Source organism: Electrophorus electricus, chromosome 13 (assembly GCF_041902795.1).
Source record: "Electrophorus electricus isolate QZ-2024a chromosome 13, ASM4190279v1, whole genome shotgun sequence".
Classification (NCBI taxonomy): Eukaryota; Metazoa; Chordata; class Actinopteri; order Gymnotiformes; family Gymnotidae; genus Electrophorus; species Electrophorus electricus.
In genome coordinates, this window is record NC_137509.1 from 7,812,983 (window position 1) to 7,834,331 (window position 21,349).

Sequence of the window (21,349 nt, forward strand, 5' to 3'; positions counted from 1 at the left end):
GTGCATCTTTGGGAATAATGAGCTTCTGTCCAAGATTAACACAGATATTACTGATAAATCCTTTAATTCCATTGTCAGATGTGTCATTTTGTGCCATTGTGATGACCTGAATTATCTCCTTGGTGATTCCTTTGAGGTGATGTTCCTCTAACTCATTCATTTTGCTTCCCTTTGAGAGCTGTTTGGTAATTTGATCCTGTATCCACTCCTTGACAAAGCATTCATATGAGCAAATATATTTCACATAATTTTCAAAATTGCTCTCAGTGAGAAGCTGTTTTAAGACTGAGTACTGAAAAAAGGCTCGAGTGCTGAACTGAAGAGCATTCTGTCCTTGTAGCATCACATCAACAATGTCTGTCCCCAAGGAGCTGGAGATGTAGGCTTCCACTGCAGGACTCAAGCAGAGGTTTGTGAATGCTTCAGCTTTCCTCTGACACTGATCACGATCGTTGAACAGGTCTTTGAAATCAGTGCAGTATTTGTGTTTGAACTGTTCAAGACATCTGCGAGGGTCATTATCTTTTATGTACGAATCATGCATTTCCATGAATTTTCTTGCAGCAAAGCCACAAATGTGTAGCTTTAAATCAAGCTCAAAGTTCTGAGTAAACCCAAGATTCTTGTTGGTTTTTAATCTTTCATCAGTCATGTTCAGTATCTCCTGGATATAAGTCTCATGGTAATCACATTTCTTATTAACCTTTTCCATTACGAACTGGCTGCATGCCACAATAAGATTGTTTGCCATCTCTTGGATGTTTCTTGTATTTTCAGCGTAAAAAAGGCCCTTCACTTTATTGAATAGCCCCTTTTCCTTCATGTTGAAGTGGCCATCCCCACACTGTTCAAGTTTAACTTTATTAATTTTTTCTTGCAATGAACTTCCCTTCTGCTTTAGATTTTCACGCAATTCTCCTAATACGAGACTAAAAATGTCTTTTTTCTGCAGTCCTTCGAAGCTCAGCTCGTTAAGTGTCTGCTGCCAAATTCCTTCAAATATCTTTTCAAGCTCCTCATCAGACTTTGAAGACTTGTCCTTTTTGAACTCCTCCACCAGATTCAGCACTTTTTGTTCCATCATTTCTGTGTGAGTTTTCTTGATTTTGTCCAACTTGTCCATTCCTCTCCTGATATCAAATATTGATTTCAGTTCCGTTAGCACAGAGTTCTGAAGTTCCCGTCTGAGACATTTTGCACTGTTTTTAAAGTCCTCTCTGTATCTCTCAACAAGGTAGACATGGCCCTCTGTTTGCTCAAAGTAGCCTGCCAAATTATCCAAAATGGTCTTTTCACCTCTGTCAAGCTCCAAGGAGGCTTCTTGCTTCATTTTTTGGAGATAATCTTGGATGTCTGTATTTTCGAACTTAGTTTTCATTATCTGAAAATTAGACATTGTTGTTTCAGTAGTTGTTAACCAGTTGTACATGCACTTTCTGAAGCACCATTCCCATTTATTGAATTCTGTGCACAACTTCATGTATGCATCTGCTACTAGACTATTCCTAAAACTGAATATGAAATTCTCATATTTCACTGCATTCCATAAGCTTTTTGTCCACTCTAGAAATTCTGTTATACTGTTTCCTTGTGTCATGTATTCACAGTTTTTGAGAACACCAATCAGGTTCTTTTTGAAGTCATAGATGGCTTCAGAATACCCAGCATTTACTGGTGCCATTGGAGGATTTCCATGCCAGAGTCCAGGTATGTACCAATTCCCAGTCTCTGAATCATACTCCAACACATCAGTGAACTTCTTATAGTCATCCTTGTCTTCCATTTTGGCTGCTGCCTCTGTCATTTCATTCAGTTGCTCCAACAGAAGCTTGCGGTCTTTCATGTTCTTGTCATGGGCTGAAACATCTGCTACATTCTGGTGTACAAACAGGCACTTGGGTTTCTTGCCCACTTCCTTCATCCTGAGGAAGGCATGGACCACAATCTGCAGAATGTCCTTCATCTCAGTGGAATTCTCCATGGCAATATTGATGATTGTGACATCACTCAGTCCAACAACGAGCGTGGCTAGCTCGTTGTCATGCTCATAGCTGTCATTCAGTTGCGCCAGTTCTGGGGATTTCAGCCCTTCGGTGTCAATGATCACTAAATAATCACAACAAAATTCATTTTTTAAGCTCTCTGTGATTTTGATTAACAGCATAAAAGCTCCTCTTGTACATCGCCCACTGCTGACTGCAAACTGGACCCCAAACATTGTGTTTAGCAGGGTGGACTTCCCAGTGCTCTGAACTCCTAAGACTGTGATCACCTTGATCTTGTTCTTGGGCTGCACCAAAGTGTTCAACTGAAACAGTACATCACTCACCCATCTTAGAGGTATATTTGAAGCATCTCCATCGACTAGCTCAAGAGGAAAACCATCTAACAACAGCTCGGCACACAGTCTTGGTAAGTGTTGCATTTGTTGTCGCGATTGTGAATTTTCTGAAAGAGACACTGCAGCTTCATAAAACTGACCCATTTCTCTCAAAAAGTGCTCAATTCCTAAAGCACTGTTTGAGATTTGTCTATCAAGTACTGCAATCTCCTCCTTATTCTCAGATGATTCTTGGCATTTCTCCTTATAATGCTCTCTGAGACCAGTGAGTTTTTCACGGGTCAGATTATCCAGATTCATTCGCATCCATTTTAAGAAGTAGGCCCTCTCCAGCCTTGAGCTTGACAGAGCAGCTATGAAGTAGATCATGGCTTCAGACATTTCATAGTTGTTCTGCTTCTTCCGGAGTTCTCTCTTCTCCTCCTGGAGTTCACTCTTATAATTCTCAATATTCTGGTTTCTAGCTTTTCGAAGTCTACACTCCTCTTTCTCCAACTTTGCCAACTTTTTCCAGATCTCACCTTGCAAAGGCAACTGACCTTCTTTGAATTTCAGTGTGTCTTGGATTTTCACTGTGATTGCATCAGCATTTTCTTTAGCTTTCTGACATTCTTTGATGTCTTCATCAACCAGGATTCCAAACTCACATGCAACCTCTTCCAGTTGCATATTTATAGGTGTTTTGCTGACAACATCATTCATCACAGATCGTAGATATTTGACAAAGTCAGCATCGTTTTGTTTGGTCTTTAAAATGACGTTGCTTTTTTTCAAGTTCATTTTACTAGCAGTACTTTTCAACAGTTCCATGTTAAAGGATTTTGTATTTGCATTAGCCACCAAATAAAACTGAGTTTTAACATGTTGAGTAGTGAGTGTGTTGTGGCTTGAATCCAAGTTGTCAAAGAACACAAAAACTGCAGTAGATGTCTGACAAAGGAATGAATACTGAGTGTCATATTTGACAATGTCTCCTCTTAAGTTTGCAACAGCCACAGGTTCAGGAAAGATGTCAATGTTTTTGTTTCCACATGGCAGATACCAACTAAGCTCCACCAAGCCATTTGAAATTTTCCTTGGTACATCTCCACAGTCCATGTCATGGTGTATGAAGGTGTCATGGTACTGCTGTGGATTACTCAGCAACTTGTTCAGAACTTGAGATTTGGAAATGCTGCAATCACCAAGTCTTACAAAGGACACTAAGGGTAGCTTAGTTTCAATAATCCTTTCTTCCACAAACCCTCTGGGATCAGATAAGGAGTGTGGTCTAAACTTCTTCACAATGTCTCTCAAGGCCCAAAGCATGAGTGTGCTCTGCTCTGAGTCACAGTGGGGAAGAAGCAGAGGCACAGAGAACTGACACATTGACATTTTCAAAGCCATTTCCTGTTGGAGAAAACCATCTGCGCAAAGAAAGAGAGCAGTCACAATATCTAAAGGGTTTACTCTCTGACTATAGTCCTCATTAAGATCAAACCTCTCCAGATCTCCATAAATATCCATGTTTAATGAGTCCTCGCTCTCATCAGTTGGTGAAACACATTTGACACTTCGTGCAGTGACATTTACCATCATCAGTTTCTTCAGAAAAAGCCATGATAAAGCAGACAGAGACTGGGCTGGGTCATCTGTCACTGTCCTCGTGTCTATTTCCAGCACAGTGCTCAGTGAAAGCTTGTTAGGATAATACTCCTTCAACCCCAAAACCTGCAGGAGCTTCTCCAAACTGGTTTCTGTGAAAAAAGTAAGATACTTTTTACTCTGCCTCACAGACAGTAAGTTTGTTATTAGGGACAGTGATTGTTTATTTTTCTTGAGAAATATATTTAAACAGTTAAGACTAATACAATGAAGAAATAAGTTATCGATATATCATACACAGTCAAATCATGTTACTCATACATCAGAACAGTACTCACGAGTGCGTGCAAATTTCACAGCCTCCTTACTTCTCCTGCTATTAGGAAGCTGTGTTACAACCTTGAATATGTACTTATTTCCTGGCCTCAGTTTGCTGAAAACAATTGTGCTGGATTCCGTTTTCTCTTCTTGAATAGTTTTTCCATCTTGGCAACAGGCCACGTGATAGCTGGCACGATTTCTAAAGGCAGGAGCCTCCCAGGTAAGAGTAACAGAAGAGTCATCTACACCCTCAACCTTAATGTTTTCAGGTGGGACTGGATCTGCAAGGAAAACCATTTGTATGTGTCACACTGTAATGTTACAATTCCTTAGACAATTCATTTCAGTTAGTTCTACAGTGAAATTATTTAGAGCTAAAGGAACTTGCGCCATTACCTGTCCATGCAGTAACTGCAACGCCTGGACTCTGGTCTCCACTTTCTGTCACTGCGACAATGATGAACGTATACTCACTCCCCGGTCTGAGATCTGCCACCTCAGTGGAACAGGAATTTAAGATGGTCTGCGTGCGTGAAAATGTGCTACTGGAGCAAGTCAGCACAAACTTTGATATGCTGTCAGGGGCCTCCCAAACAAGGGACACAGAACTGGCTCCACAGGAGTGGACACGAAATTCACATGGTGCAGGAACATCTGTGCAAAATAAGGTTTGAACTAGCATCAAAACCTGACTTCTACTTAATGTCTCAGAAAATCATTTCTAAAATATAAACACAACATATATTAGATTGTGGTAAGAATTTAATGATGCATATTCCACCATGTGCTATGTTACCTGTGACGGTGGCAGTTTTCTCCTGAATTGATTGAACAGGCTGAGTTCCTGGAAAATCCATTTGTAGGTGGTCTTCAAAGCCATGATCACTGGCATCTTCAAATAACACCTATCAAATATATTTCACAGATATTATAGTAGATGCCTGTAGGAAATGTCTGTATGCAATGGCTTATTATCTCATCATTTTCCTCCATCCAAATAATATTTGTTCAGTCGGGTCCTGTTGTCTGAAACTCAGGATAGAAAGTGGCTGATGAATTGTGTCAACAGGTGGACTACAGTCTTTAATATAAAATGCAAATACAGAAGTGCACTGACCAGTGAGAACAGGTACAAGAAAGGTGTTTCTATTTATGCAGCAGATGAGTGTATTCAGACTCTTAAGAGCAGTGTGTTTTCTTTCCTGGTCAACCAGGGCTTTGAGGGTGATTAAGCATCACGTACTAAATGACCTAACAAATGGGATCCATTGAAAAGAGTTTCTCTGAATACAGCGTACTCATTTTTGTAACGTGACAAGACTATGCAGTCACTTGCAGATGAGATCTAGCAGATGGGAGAGCAAGGTTTACAGAGAGCAAGGGAGATCCAAAACATAAACATGATACAGGCTAGGGTCGAAACCAGTCTATAGCAAACAGTGCAATGCAGACAAAACAGACCTGAGACAGGCAAAAATTACGCAAAGGAACACAGGGGTTAATCCAAAAGGCCAATGTCTGAAATAAAGCCAGGGTTAGATACACAGAGGCAAGTGAAGAGAAAAACACTCAGCATGCTATATACACATAGGCAGTACCTCGCAACAAAAGGCTTCAATACACCGGCTAATTAGGAACAGGTGTAATGAATCAGTATTCAGTGTAATATGGCCGGACAACCGCGTAACAGTTTGAGTCAAACTGTGATATTTGACTATTACCAACATACATTATATGGGCACCAGCACATACATCCCCCATTATACCAGTGTGCTTTGTGCCATCATTCCATAACCACTAACGCAAATGTTTAATACAGACGTTTGTTATCCACTCACCAAAATATAACCAGCATTGTTATTAAGGTGAATTTGACTTTATCTAGCGGTTAACTCTCACTAAAATAGTGACATGGTTTAGCAATAAGACTAGTAAGAATAAGAAATATCCATCCTGAGAGGGATGTGTTTGTCATAGCAGCAACACCCAGCACAGAACAAACACAACAATATAATAAAATAATCAGAATAAAATTACATAACAGAAAACTAAATAAGGGATTATATCTGTTATTTTCAAGTATGTAAAGCAGTATAATATAAACATAAAAGTGTATAATTAGTACTAATGTGTTCAATGTGCAATAGAGGAAAAACATTGTTACTATTCTGCATTGTACTTGACAATAATGAAAACTGTGTAGTACAATACTTATGATGTGTGCAATGTGCAATAGAAAACATTATCACATTACATTTTAAATAAAAATTATAATTGTATAGTTCAATTGCACAACTGTATAGTAAGTAGCAATTAAAAATTACTTTACATTTGCCTGACACTTTTATCTAAAGCAGCTTACATTTATGACTGGATACAACTTGAGCAGCTAAGGGTCAAGGGCTTTGCTCAGGGGCCCAACAGTAGCAACTTAGCAGCAGTGGGGCGTGAACAAGCATCCTTCTGATGACAAGTCAAGAGTCCCTTAACAACTGAGCTACCACTGCCCCCGAAGGTGTATGAAAGTAAACAATGAAACAGAATAGGATATCAGTGACATGTGACATGTTGTATATAATTGTAAGTCGCTTTGGATAAAAGCGTCAGCTAAATGCCATAAATGTAAATGTACATGTTGTGACATGTTGTGGCACCAAGGGGAGGAGTTGTACAGTTTTACAGTGAAAACTGGCTTGCTAAAGGGATAAGACAGAATGTTTGAAATTACCAAAATTCATGAAAGTTTTATCAACCAAATAGTTGTTTTTTTTTCAGTCAAAAAGTAAGTATATATAAAGTATACATTTTAATAAGCAATTTATCTTATGTCAAAAGTCAAATGTCATAAGAGAACTTCAGAATATGTAAAAATGTAAAACTCCACCAGAGGGCACCATGGAGCCTACATCTTGCGTTTTAATTATTGAGGTTGCCACACACCGGCCGAGCCAAAGAGACAGACGACCTACTCTATATTTTTGTGGTCGGTATCACTGTCCCTACTGTACTGACTAGGATACATTAAATGAGTAAATAACAAAGCAATTTTTTAAGTCGCTCTGAATACGAGCGTCTGCCAAATGCCGTAAATGTAAGTAGTAATTAGTACAATGTTCAGTTCTAGTTTGTATGCCATTCATACTGTTTTCATGTACTATACAGGAAGGAGATATGCACATGTAGATGGACCCAGTAGCTCATTTGCGCAGCATTACTGACAGAGAGAAAAGAAAACCATCCCTTCTAACTGATGAGAGCAGACTGACAGAGTGATAGTGACTTTCAACAACATTAACTTATAAAGTGGCACATACGTGCTGTTTAACAATAAAAAGCAATACAGAAAGACTCTAATCATTGATCTTGAAATCGCAATATAACATGTTCAATACTTACCTCGTCATCAGAATACTCCATTTCAGCAAAATGCAGCTGCCAATTAACTTCAGTAACCTTCACATTTGAGCTGTCAAACACCACAAATCATTTACTTTGTACTTCCATTGTTGCACTAATACAATTAATTAACTAAGGTTTTAAATAATAATAAATAATAACAAAAATGAGGTCGTTATTCAGCTGCTTTGTGTGTATATATTATTGACACTGCTTTGTGTGTGTGTGTGTGTGTGTGTGTCTATATATATATATATATATATATATATATATATATATATATATATATATATATATATAATATCCCACTAGCTTCAAAGGAACTGCTTAAAATTATACTTTTCTGAGACGTATTTTATTACTATAACTACAGATTTAAATTAAATTAGCGCGTAGTCTGATGCTACTGTATTGATGGTAAAACTGTTAGACTTGTTTATTTAAAAATGGATCATAACATCTATAACCGGACTGGCTATTTTAAAGTTTTACAGTATTTTAAACAACCCCACCCTGTATGTGAAAAACCTCCCTGCCAGTTATGAGTTTGGAGGTCTTTTCCAAAGTGGCAGATGGCAGCAATTAGTTTGAGCTTCATTTTATAGTTTCGCAAGAAACGTTCAGACATGTAACCTACACTATTCGTGTACAATCCGAGTATTTCAGTACAAGCGCTTTCATGTTTTAAGTTAATTCTTAGACACCAACCCTATTCCAAAAAAGTAAATGTCAAACTATTTTATAGCAAATTCTACATCTACAATTCTACTACCACTAAATTAACTTGTTTATTTGAGGAGGACGAAGAGCAAAATATCCGTCTAATTTTTAAAAAATGTTTCAGAGCTACTTACTTTTCTCCACCTTTACGTAACGGATAACCGCTGAACGGATAACTACTACACTCCCAGACTGAACTAAAATTCGTCCTTTAAGAGGCAGACTAAACCATTTTTGGATTGTGCAGATTACTACGCGGCGTACAATTATTTGCTTAATTTGCTATTTCAGTATTCTTTTTTTCAGGTTGGCTAGTGAGCCTAGATTTTACAAAATGCGAGTGGAAAAGACGCAGAGCCTACATCTATTGTAAATCTGAACATATGAACAGTGGTTTAATCCACTATTCAGAAAATGAACAGAAAATGAAAGTAGGAGTAGGATTAGTCACTGACTAATCTATGGTCAGGTTGAACAGTACGATAAAAGTGCATTGCGTGTTTTGAATAGATTAACACGTAATATTTATTTTTATTTGCATGTATTCTCATGATAAAACTATAAGGTGCAAACAATATTCATGAAAGTGATTATTATTTTTACATTATTTCAATTAAAGTTAGTTCATTACGAGACACCCTCTCCGCTAAGTTTCATTTGCTTCGTAAAAGAAACTGTGTTAACTTTCGTTCTTACTCAGAAAAATCACAAGGCCACACTATAGGCGCTCTATTCACTACATGCAGAGTAGATAGTTATGTAGTATTTCACTTTGTTCTCCTCCAAAAGACCAGTATTCAAACCATTTCTCCAGCCTTTGTGTTGGTTTGGCTTTTTTTAATTATTATTTTTACCTAGAACAGTTTTGAATGCAGGGGTCAAAAAAACCTTGGTATTGTTTGAAGTGTTTGACATCGCTGCAATGTTATCTTTATAACATAGTTATAATTAATTTAATAAAACATCAACGGTCTAGTGTCTACATTGTCAACAGTCTTGCTTGTTCCAGTGAGAATGTTTTCATTCCTATCCTGGCTCAGTAAGAACTTGATTTACCTGCTTGTTCACTGGTGATAACAGTATGCTCAAATGTTCTCTGTTCGTTTAGCGCTACACTGGATACACAGAGCAGATTAATTGATGAAAGCTCATGAGATTCAGGAGAAGTTTTGTTTTTGTTGCATTTTCAGCAATAATCCAAAAGTTTCAACTCCAGTCCTCTTGGGTTGCACTGCCCTGCACAGTTTCTCTATCCTCAACATACCCGATCAAAGCCGTCTAGTTATCAAGTCCTCCCTGAGCAAGTTGTTAAATAAATGAGTCCAACAAATGTGTCATTAATGCCATGTTAACAAATAGCTTTTCAGTCACAGTTGCTCACAGAGAAATGCATTACAGTAATACCATGGTCAGATTTTATGAGCTGACAAGTGTGAAGGTGTTCTATTGGTTCGATTGTGCTGACATGTTTCCATTTGCATATAATATCTGTTTATCTGTCATTCACTTTGCTTAAAGACACTAGAGACTGTAGCTAGAATTAGGCACTACACCTGGATCAACCAGCCACTGTTACCCTCTCAGGGTTTCATCACAGCTATATTCCTTCATCACTTGCATCATCATCATCAGTATATATCAGTATTCATTGTACTCTCCCTGTCTGATGGCTTCTTTGAGGATCTGTCTCCTGTCTTTTTTCCTGTTGGCAGGATTACGTGTGGCAGGTGCCTCGGCCTCTGACAGCTTTAAAGAGTGCAGGCAGTTCCTCTACATGCGAACGCCACCCGCTGGCATCCAGGGGACCAACATGAAAAGGATATGCCAACGCTATGGAGACAAGCCACGCTACGCCACCCTGTATGACAGCAGCCGCCGCTGCCTCTGTATTCAGCCTACACCTTCAAACAATCAGATGGGCAGGGGAGGATGGACACGCCCTGGATGTATGAACCACAGGTCAGAGAAAGAGTTTGTGTTGGTTTGTGTTGCTTTATTGTGTTACTTTGGAGTAAATTATGGTGGACTTTCCCTCATGAGAAGCATAATACACGGAACAAAGGCAGGGTTGGATTAGATAACCATGGAGCTCATACGTCATATGTCCCAAGCCTGCTCATACATACTGCAGACGAGTCACATATTGCATGAATTGTTCATCATTTATTTTCTGTAGACCAGGGGACTGGTGAAAGTGATGAGAAGAGTAATTCTGCTGCTTCTTTAGAGTGGTACTAAATCAGGCCAGAGTAGGCAAGTGTACAGTGAGGTGTTAATGGGATGTTGACAGGGGCCATTTCTGGTAATGACCAAAATGAGAGAAAAGGTTTCTTTTACAAAGACTTCTAAACTGTTTTCCTGCTAATCAGAAATTAGCACTGTTCAATCAACATGTGAACAAAAAATGTGAAGTTACAACAGTTGCCAATGTAGATCATAGTGATTAGTGGTTTATAGTAGCAATGGGCTGAACCCCATGTTTTCCTTTCCTGGATTGAACTGATTTTTCTGTTTGTTTTTTTTCCTTTCATTCTTTTTCATAAGCAGTCACGTTCTCATTCTTCTCCTTGCAGCTAGCCACTGTGGAGGACAGTCCAAACATGCAAATTCTGCCCCCTAGTGGCAAGCTGGACCCATTGCTCGAGGAGAGCCAGGCTCTGTTAGAGGACTATTTCGATGCCGCGGCATATGAACGTGGCGCACTGAACCCAGACCAGCACCAGGCAGAGAGCCAGGACAAGGCTGCTACCTACACTCTCACCAACGTGGTGCCTCAGATCACTGACTTCACCAAGGGCTCGTGGGAAGCCTATATCGACAGAGTAAGACGTCGACTCAACAACTTCTGCCGAGGGGTTGCTTACATGGTGACTGGGGTGACCATTTCTGGGGTAACCATCCGAAGAGGTGGGCAGGACAGACTGGCTGTCCCCAAGCACCTGTGGTCAGCCTACTGTTGCCCACGGTACGAGCGTAATTCACCCTATGAAGTGAGGTATATGTTCCCTTCCTATGGAGCCTATGGTCTCAATGACATGATGGACCATGATGTTGTGGAGGTGCCTCTAAGAACACTGGAGAACTTTCTGCAGAGCCAAACAGGAACGGACAGAAACGTTAGCATTTTCCTCAAAGGCTGCATCTCAGAGAACACATTTAAAAGGAAGAAAAGGTAGAAATAATAGAAATATGTCATGTCACAGTATTTTCCGTGTATATATGTTATTCTAAATGGAAGCAAGAACAAGTCAACAGTATGTATTATAACAGCATTCCTTTTTATTCTGTGTTTAAAATGAGATGAAGTCTTAGCTGCCAGCCAAGACATTGTTATAATAGGGCTGTTGTAAATGATGTACGCATTAAGACACCTGCTTATCTCCGACTCTGACTCTCTCTGCAGGTCATTTTCATTCTTATCATTGATATAGTAAAATAAGGCAAAGCTCAAATGTTTCCAAGGCAGTCAAGGTGTACGAAACGTCATAACTCATAAAAAGTACAAAGTTAACTTTTCTCCTCAGTAATGGACTGTAAAATTCTTAGCTGCGAAGCATCTCATGGAAGTGGATTGTAAGCCACTCACCCCCTCACTCACAGTTAGCAAGCAAGAGCTTCTCCACAAGGTGGCAGTGCCATGGTGATGCTTCGTATCAATGACACGATGTGTCATTGGTGTGACAAGCTTTGAAATATAACTGTTTGTAGGATGAGTGCTAAAGAGGGCTGACAGCACCAAGGATGTAGGTTGAGTTCTCAGGGAGCAGTACTGTAAGTCAGCCTGACAGAGCGTCTCCCCGAAGGAAAATGGTCTTTGGAGGCAGCAGTTTTTTTATTGGATGGGTGTGAGGAAATTCCTGCTACAGATGTGGAAATATTTGTTTGTAAGTAGAGTGTAAATGGCATGTTAAAGAGTCTGATTTTTTGTGGTAAAATCATCTGTGCACTCCCACTCCTCTCTCAATTATCGTACCATCTCTCTGTGTGTGTGTGTGTGTGTGTGTGTGTGTGTGTGTGTGCGTGTGTGTGTGTGTGTGTGTGTGTGTGTTTCTCTTTCTGTAAAGTAGCTTCTCTGCATAGGTCAGAATTGTGTGTGAGCCTCCTTAGAGGAGATGCCTTCTTGCTCCTCTCTGCTCTTCTCCTCCTCTCCTGCTTCACCTCTCCTGTTCGGCCCAGCGTGGATGACTCCTCTGGGGAGTACATCTGCCAGCGATATGTGGGAGAGCCGAGCTATGCAGCCCTGTATGATCCAGCTCTGCCTACATAATAAAAGTTTCCAACAGAGAGAAGGTGGGCCGTAAACCTACGAGCGCAGCCACCTCACCAACGTGGTGCTCATGATTGAGGAGTTCCTCCACAACCAGTGGTTGCCTCACCTTGACGCCATCCGTCAGCGTCTCAACAGCTACTGTCCTGGCACAGCCTGCTTGGTTACTGGCATCACCATGGTTACTGGGCTCTGTCTGCACGGAGGTGATGCTCGCTGGGTCACCGATACAAAACATATCTGCCCTGATTGTAGCCTGGGGTGCCATACAACATCCATGATGAGTTTCCCTGCTGTGCTGCATATGGCCTGAATGAGGTGTTACTTCAGAGTCTGCAGATGCAGGAGAAGTAAGCGAGATGGCAGTGGATCGAGAAGTGGATTAGCTGGTCGACAGTAACTGTTTATCAAAGGTGTAATTATGCAGAATGCAGAAATGTAAGAGTTATAGGTAACTTTAGTTTTTTGCTTTAATTCAGGTTGGGCTAAAAGACATCTCTCTATTGTACATATTGCATAAATAATCATTTTTAATAAACTACAAAATAAAAATAGATTACACCATTTCACTCTGTTAATAATATGTAAACTTTAAGAAGAATGATTAACCAGAATCAACAATCTTGGTGTTTTGCAGTACTGCATAAATAAACTACTGTTGAAGGTCATTACCAACTCTACATTGACAGTAGTGTTAGTTGCATATTGACACATTTGGCAGTGATTCAGCAATCAAAATTAATGTAACACACACTTAATCTATTGATTAAATATGGTTAAAAAGGAACATCATTTTGCCTAGGATTTAATGGTAGGCCAAAACTGAAAAACCTTCATAATAAAATTCTGGGTGTTAATTTAAGTTTGGAAATGTTCTAGTAAGATGCCACTGACACAGCATAGTGTGTCTACTTCATACAAATGAATCCTTCCAGTATCTCTCTGAACTACTGAACGGCTTTAGTCAGTCCAGTGGTGAGCAGATCAGCTGGGGTCAAACTCTCCTTCCTGGTTTGCATGCTGAAGTAGATTACAGGAGACTGAGGCTGTCACATAAATGTGCTTCTCTTTGCTCAGAGTGGGTTGCTAGCGTGAGTGGCGGCAAGTGAGTCCAGGCAGTGGGGGGACGTACACCAGCTCAGAGACACGCAACATAACGCCTTGATTAAAGCAGTCCTGCTATCTTTGTTCCTGCACTTTAATCCTGTGCTTCGTTTACAGCTCATTCCTGTGTGGCGTTCACCATGGTAACGGCCTGTGCGTGCACTCCTCTCCTGGCTGCTGTGATGTGGCTTCTAGCCTGCTCTCGGACGAGAGCCACTGTGGAGCAGGCTCTCTCTCCAGAATGCCGCGAGTTCCTGTACGTGGGCAGGGCACCCGTGGGGCTAGAGGACCACTCGCTGGTGAAGATCTGCCAGCGCTACAACAAGAAGCCCCGCTACGTCACCCTATACAACACCAAGGACCACGTGAGAGTTTACTCTGCCTACACCTTCCATGGCTCTGACGAGGAGAAGATGGTAGACGTCCCGCGAATGTATGAACCGCAGGTCAGTGATATCTTAAATCCGTGGCTTCTTTATGAGCTGCAGTTGGCTCGCCTGTCTGAAACAGAAAAACTCCTGGACTGCTCCTGCACTCCTGTACTGCATATTTTAGATAACAGCTTGTTCTGTTTGCTAGAGTTTTTAAATTCACACTTTAACAGTGCAATAGAGAAATGTGTATTCTGCCTAATGCCTAATTTATAACCATTATATCTGCTATTTGTATTTCTCTGCTTCAGTGAGCAGCTGTCCACCTCTTTGGACACAGGTGAAATGCAGCCCTTCCCACGTGGCTACGTGCACCAGAACTTTGAAGATGCTCAGGCAGTCCTGGAGGACTATGCCAACGTTGTACTCTATGAGCGGGGGCACCTGAACCCCGACGAACACCAGGCCACACCCGACGACAAAGCGGCTACCTACACGCTGACCAACGTGGTGCCCCAGGTGCGGGAGTTCCACAAAGGCCCATGGAAGGCCCAGGAGCGCGTGGTCCGCCGCCGGCTCAACAACTACTGCCGGGGCACAGCCTACGTGGTGACGGGCATCACTACCTCGGCCAACATGATCCGTAGGCACAACATCGACCGGGTGGCCATCCCCACTTACATGTGGTCCGCCTACTGCTGCATCGAATACGACCGCAACGCACCATATGACGAGCGCTACAGGTTCCCCGCCTTCGCCCACTACGGACTCAACGACAAGGAGAACAACGAGATTGTGGAGCTGTCTGTCCCCAAGCTCGAGGAATTCCTGAAGAAGTCCACATTTGTGGACAAAAACTTCCAAGTATTTGCTGAGCAATGTGTGCTCCCTGGATCCACCTTGTCCTAGTTCTGCCTAGTAACGCTTTAATCTCTCTATTTACATATCATTGATCATAAAAGTTCACATATCAATGTAAGGTAGCGACAACATAACAGACTTTTTAAAAATTAATTTTAATCAACTGGACAGAAATAGAATTAGAAAAAACAAACTTTTGTTTTCATTTTTACAGTACATAATTTGAATATTGAAAATGTTCCAGAATAAGTCAGTGAGTGTAATGGAATTCTGGTTACATGTCAAAACAAATTTTAGTGCAAAAGATCTAGTTCAGCACTAGCACCTGTGTTAAATATTGTATTTTCATCACCTATTAAAATTTACTCTACACCCACCCACTGTGTGCATGTATTCAACCTTCCTCCCAACACTCCAAAGCATACATGACAAAAACATAATGAAAATATTCTTCACTAGGATTATGTTCTTAGGTAACGAACAATTTAAAAAACTACAATGGAGCACATTGTAGCAGTAAAACTGCCAAACGAAACCTCACCATCTGGCATTGTCTAGTTTGAACATATTCCAGAAGATTTATGCCTTAACCTAAAATATCTAGATACACACAAACAAGTAAACACATATATACAAGTAAACTACTTATCCTATAGTTTGAATACTTTTATTAAGATGTGAATTCTTTGGCCTCATACAAAAGCAGAAGAGGTGTGACTGCATGCAAAGTATACAATATGTTGGTAGTTTTAAGGTATAGTTTGGTGAACTTTTTATATACTTAAACGCCATAGAATACCCAGTCAAAATTGTTTACAGAAGAATTCATCAACTGATAAGGTTAAGGATCATGAATATAATGTCACAAACTTTTCAAACCGAAAAACTATAAAACAGCCCTACTCATTGTGATTTCTATTTAGCATAGTGATGGTTCTATAAAGAGCTTGGATGCTTTGCATTGTATATTGGATAACTCGTGTGAGTACCAATGTCTCTGAACGACTTACGCTAGATGTTTAACCACAAGGTAATCATGTTAATGTCCTCTGAGCTGGGTGATCAAAATGGTCAAACCTCTGCTTGCTTATAGTTTGCATACACATCTGCAAATGAATACTGGCCTTCGAATTACACCTCTGATAACAGCTGAAATAAGGCAATCATTGTATGCAACCTCCACCTACGGGGAGAGAGAAAGTCATCCTAATACTAAATGAGCTCTGCAGTACTACAGAGGGACCTCTCAAGTGACAGTAGTCTTTACGCTTTTAAGAGCAACCTTGGCGCAGAGAAGAGAAGGCAAGTCTGGGACACCTTAAAGGCATCGGCCAGTAAACAGAAAAGGAGTGGAGCTGGGGCTTAGCATGAGGAGAGCGCCATCACGCTGTGACCCGCTGGCTTTGCTGTGCCCACGGTTCCTTTGGACTGTGCACGTGCAGACTGCGGTCGTGGACGACTTCAACCACGATGAGCACTGCAAGGACTCCCTCTGCATGGGCACGCCGCCTCGAGGCTACCTCAGCAACGCTCTGAAGAAGATCTGCCAGCGGTACCAGGACAAGCCGCGCTTCGTCACCCTCTACGACCCCCAGAAGCACATCCCCGGCTACTCTGCGTACACTTTTAAAAAGTCTGCCGGGGAGAAGGGAGTGGACTTCCCCTGGATGTTCGAACCCCAGGTAAGCGTTCCCGTCACTGCTGTTAAAAAGCCTCGAATTGAAAAAGACGCTATAGGCACTAAGTGATACAGATCTTTCCACATCTGTCTGCTCACTGCATGGTTTTATTGTAGTCCATATCATTTTGTGTGACGTGCTCTGTATGTGTTGAGGACACCGAGCCTCTCTGATACTCATGCTTGCCAACGGTCTCCCCATGCGCAGCTGGCTTCAGACAAGGGCGGCAATAACATGGAGCCCTTTCCCCAGCATGCCCGCATACACATGAACTTCCAGGACACGCAGGCTGTGCTGGAGGACTATGTCGACGTGGTCCAGTACGAGCGTGGTCAACTGAACCCGGGCCAGCACCAGGCCGACCCGTTGGACAAAGCCGCCACCTACACCCTCACCAACGTGGTGCCTCAGGTCAAAGAGTTCGGCGCCGGGCCCTGGGCCACACATGAGCAAATCATCCGCAAGCGCCTCAACAACTACTGCTATGGCACAGTCTACATCATCGCAGGGGTCACGACCTCTGGGAACATGATCTGCCGTGACAACCTGGACCGTGTGGCCATTCCTGAGTACATGTGGACTGCCTACTGCTGCACAAACTATGACCATAATGCCCCTTATTCTGAGCGCTACAAGGTCCCCATGTTTGGTGCCTACGGCCTGAACGATCGCATCAACAACAACATGATGGGGATTCCTGTTAAAAGTCTGGAAAAGTACCTGAGGGGCAGGATGAATGTGGAAAAGAACTTCCAGATCTTCTATAACGACTGTGTATCTGACACATAAGGTGTCCTCAGATGATGTGGCCTAGAGATGGTCTTCATGGCACTGCATTTGTCCTTATACATTTACGGTGGAGGTTATGTCTTGTATCTTATATGTTTAATTTTATGACTTATGATTTTAAAGCACAGAATAAGTTAGCTTGATTATTTGTATCTTCCTAACATCCAACTTCAGTAGATAGAAAAAGTAGTTTAGTCATTAGTGTCTACATTTTGTGCATATCTTTCAGCCCCGGAAATGTAGCATAGCCCAAATGCCACACTAAAGTTCCATTTAAGTCTTCACGTTTGCCTGAGGGAAACTGTACCACGTGACATGAACGAAGATGCGCTTTCTTCCCCTGTGTTTTCAGTTGTTCGAGAGACACAAATGTATTTTAAAATTGGTTTTGAAATTTGCAGTGTGCTAAAGGTCACAGAGCTGTGCTATTGATGCAAAGCCCTGTAGATTAAAAAAAATAAACACAAGTGGTTAATGCTGTTCCTCGGTAAATTCATTACTAAACATCTAAAATGTATGAATGCGTCAACAGCACATTAAGTCAGTACAATGTCATGAATGGCCGTGTCCTATATTGACCACAAGAGGACATCAAAGCCTCTAATTAAGAGGTGAACAGACGTACTTAAAAGCAACACTGCTGTCTTTAGCTCCGACTAGTAGGAATGATTCCCGAATTCACGCAGACAGACTCAGACAACACATGTAGAACTTTGGGCATTTATGCCATAGCCAGTTAGAGATCAACAGAAGGAGAACATTAGCGCAACAATCACTTTTTTGTCTGTGGAAGACAGAGGTTATAGAAGGAGCACTGATCTAGAGACTGCACTCGTTTCCACGACACCCAGCCTTGTCTCTGCAGAGATTCCTTATCCGGGGCAGGACCGTAGTAGTGGGGGTCCATTATCAGTAGGTAGCTGCCCTGTTCCCCAGTGCACACACCAAGGACGCACTTGGAGGAGTTGTCCCTGTCTCCACCCATCATGACAGGGCTCGCGTGGGTGAGGAAATGCTGGTGAAGCTCCCTCGCTGCTCCCTCGAGCTCCGCCCCACCACTCCGCACGTGCACAATGCGACACGCAACGTCATAAAGCTGGTCCAGGACCATGGCGGCCTCGCACGTTCCTATCCACCCTCGGGACCCCGGGAACGACGCGGGCTTGTCTCCTATTGTGACCAGGAGCTGCTGGACGGCACGGAGGCTCGGGGGAGGTCCGGAACGCAGCCAAGAGCACATGGTCTGAACGGTGCGGTACCCGCAGCCCCAGCCTCGGTCATCTTCACCGTCACAGCCGTAGTGGTAGTAGAGACAGTCCCCGGACACCAGAGAACAGCTGGCATAGTCGGCCAAGGGCGGACGCAGTCCCTCGTGAGGATTCTTCAATAAAGCATGTGGCAAAGTTGTGTTTGTGATGGTGGACACATCTCGTCCGTGTACTCGCCCTCTCCGATCGCTCTCTTCACTTTCGGTCCCGATTTTCCTGTCCATAGCAGTGCACAGGCCACGTCGCTATAAATGTCTTAAATTCGACTTAAATTTATACAATTTTCTATTTTTGGTACATATGTGTATACTGGGGGGAAACGCTCCCTTACATAATGTTCAGAATAAGATGTGTCCACAAATTATGACAAATGAACCCCGCACATCCAAAAACTAGCTAGGGAAGTCTAGTTATCTTGTCCGACTACAAAATCCTTCCCGCGTATGCGGTGACACATATTAAACAGTTCCACCATCGATGCGTTAGCAGGTGTAGGTTGATTAGAGGTGTGCTAGTGGCTATACTCAGGAGTTTGTAGCGCGTTTCGATTCTCAGTCCAAACACGTAACCTATCATTAATAAATTAAAATGACAATTTATTTGCCGCCATGATTTCAATTATCCGACCTTTATTCAACAGTCTGAGTACCAATTAATTTTCTGGACAGTCAGAGAAGACGTTCGAGAAACAGTTTGCAAAGCAACGTGAAGTCTACCGCTCACTTGAGTCTACCAGATTATCCTCCGGCCATTCTAAATACGACGACGTTTCTGAGAATGGGAGCTTGATTGTAAAATGTGGAGAAAAAAGCTGGAGAATCTTGGTGAAAAAATAGTACTTTGGACGCGCCGTTCCTTTCTCATCACGATTTCTCCGACTAGGCGAGGATGCCGGCGCTCCTGGAAGCTGCAACACTCCGGCAGATTTTCTTACCGTATCTGAGATGACCATTTCTGCAGGATTACAAGACTGTGGTAGTGAGTCTCGGTTAAGACATTAATAACACATCCGAGTAACGTTGTAAAGTAATTACTTGTTTGAAAAGAGCAATTTAGGCTGAATGAAAAATACAGCTCACTACTTAGGCAGCTATAAGCTAAATTAATCGACACATTTTTATTAAAATATGTTTCTCTTTAATGTCCAAGTGGAAGGTGACTGGCTCATCTATTCCAATAAACTGGTGTCTTCTCTCGGCTCTTTTCTAACTTTGGACGGCGTGCTGATACTTCGACGTACTCGTGTTGTGGTTACTATTGCGTGCCATTATAAAAGGTGAGTGTGTTCAAATCTGAGTGTACTGGGACAAGGGTTCTGTCCTCCATTCTGTGAGTCTCATTGCTGCTGTGTTTTGTACGTTTCACAAACGGTTTAGAGTGAGTGCAGAACCACTCAGCCCTACTTGGCTACCCATGACCTTTACCATTGGAGTAGTGGGATTACTGCACTTCTCTTTAAATGTCATTGAAGGTGATCTAACAATTGGTTTTATTATATATTTATTTTTATTTTATCATGTCTTGTCAACATTTCTTTGTTAGTACAATTATTAGCAAATTATTAACTGCCTCATAATTTAACAGTTTAACAGTTAATTCTATTGTACTTTACTACAGATGTGGCTCCCCGCGTAAGTCCAATGTTTACCAGCAGGGGGAGCCATTGCTCCTGGAAGCAGCAGTCCACGCTCCCTTGCACCCTCGTTTACGGATCTACGTAGATCTCTGTGTGGCCACTGTGCGTTCCGACCCTCTCTCAAAACCCAGCTATGAGTTTATAGCTGATCATGGGTGAGTGGCCTTTTGAATGTATTCATTCTATATATTGGGTACAGCCTTTATAATTGGTACTTTTCTCTGACTCATTTCACTAGTGACTACCTTCTTTCTGACAAATTGCTTTATTTGCTCATATACTAGGTGTCTGGTTGACAGCCTCTTGCCAAACTCTTCATCTAAATTTCACAGAAGGCCAGGGGAGAATGTCCTTTTGTTCAGCATTCAAGCATTTCAGTTTCCTCAAGATCAGGGAAAACGGGTTGCATTTGCAGTTATTACAGTGGAATTAAATTTCTTGCCTCTTTGACTTAGGCCACCTTGAGAGAGTGTTTGGTTTGCACAGTACCTAACGATCTTTATAAATAGCTGTTTGTTTACCTATTTATTTATTTGTGTAAGATGCATTATATTTTGCAATTTTTCATTCTTGATAACTTCTTATATATTAGATTTTCATCAGCTGCCATTTAAGAGCTACTCTTCAACACAGTCCACCTGACGTCCAGAACAAAGCTTGCTATTTTCATGGGCCTTCATTTAGGTCAGTCTTCTTGTTATGGGACAAAAAAGATAAAAACATGTCTCTTGTGTGTTATTAAAACTTTCCCATATCAGGTGTTTGAGGAGACCTTAATGAATGCCCATGTAGTTAGGCATTTTTTATAATGCATCAAAGCTGACCCAGATTTGAGTTCACTCATTCTAGTGTGTGTGTGTGTGTGTGTGTGTGTGTGTGTGTGTGTGTGTGTGTGAGACTTGTGCAGCTGGCAGGCTACAGAGGGGAGTAGCAGTGTGCGTCTGTGCTGTGAATGGGCAGATTGTGCCAGGAACATGGCACGAAAGATGGACAGCAAATATGTGGAAAGAGG

General features: G+C 41.8%; 6 protein-coding genes across 6 annotated transcripts; 4 read left to right on the plus strand and 2 right to left on the minus strand.

The window, feature by feature from the left end:
• Positions 1-1,517: 1,517 nt before the first annotated feature.
• On the minus strand, positions 1,518-8,647 carry si:dkey-85k7.12 (up-regulator of cell proliferation). Its single transcript, XM_035536549.2, is given in 7 exon segments — positions 1,518-1,711; positions 1,714-4,077; positions 4,264-4,527; positions 4,643-4,900; positions 5,043-5,151; positions 7,643-7,712; positions 8,497-8,647. Coding segments are annotated over 6 exon segments (3,075 nt in total). The 5' UTR covers positions 7,664-7,712; positions 8,497-8,647; the 3' UTR covers positions 1,518-1,652.
• Positions 8,648-9,767: 1,120 nt separating this feature from the next.
• LOC113589002 (endonuclease domain-containing 1 protein) lies at positions 9,768-11,538 on the plus strand. The gene is given in 4 exon segments (XM_035519983.1): positions 9,768-9,792; positions 10,075-10,227; positions 10,230-10,321; positions 10,936-11,538. Coding segments are annotated over 4 exon segments (873 nt in total).
• A 2,335-nt stretch (positions 11,539-13,873) lies between these two features.
• LOC113589003 (endonuclease domain-containing 1 protein-like) lies at positions 13,874-15,263 on the plus strand. Its single transcript, XM_035519982.2, has 2 exons — positions 13,874-14,179; positions 14,423-15,263. Exons 1-2 carry the CDS (start codon positions 13,874-13,876, stop codon positions 15,011-15,013), a joined length of 897 nt encoding a protein of 298 aa, XP_035375875.1. The 3' UTR covers positions 15,014-15,263.
• Positions 15,264-16,332: 1,069 nt separating this feature from the next.
• On the plus strand, positions 16,333-17,433 carry LOC113589011 (endonuclease domain-containing 1 protein). Its single transcript, XM_081695060.1, has 2 exons — positions 16,333-16,647; positions 16,852-17,433. The coding sequence occupies exons 1-2, from the start codon at positions 16,333-16,335 to the stop codon at positions 17,431-17,433; spliced, it is 897 nt and encodes a 298-aa protein (XP_081551186.1).
• A 708-nt stretch (positions 17,434-18,141) lies between these two features.
• On the minus strand, positions 18,142-19,334 carry ufsp1 (UFM1-specific peptidase 1). The gene has a single exon (XM_027028450.3). The coding sequence runs from the start codon at positions 18,923-18,925 to the stop codon at positions 18,206-18,208; it is 720 nt and encodes a 239-aa protein (XP_026884251.1). The 5' UTR covers positions 18,926-19,334; the 3' UTR covers positions 18,142-18,205.
• LOC145643539 (zona pellucida sperm-binding protein 3-like) lies at positions 18,446-21,348 on the plus strand. Its single transcript, XM_081695061.1, has 5 exons — positions 18,446-18,683; positions 19,584-19,679; positions 19,851-19,977; positions 20,319-20,492; positions 20,930-21,348. Exons 1-5 carry the CDS (start codon positions 18,446-18,448, stop codon positions 20,949-20,951), a joined length of 657 nt encoding a protein of 218 aa, XP_081551187.1. The 3' UTR covers positions 20,952-21,348.
• The last annotated feature ends 1 nt before the right edge of the window (position 21,349 follows it).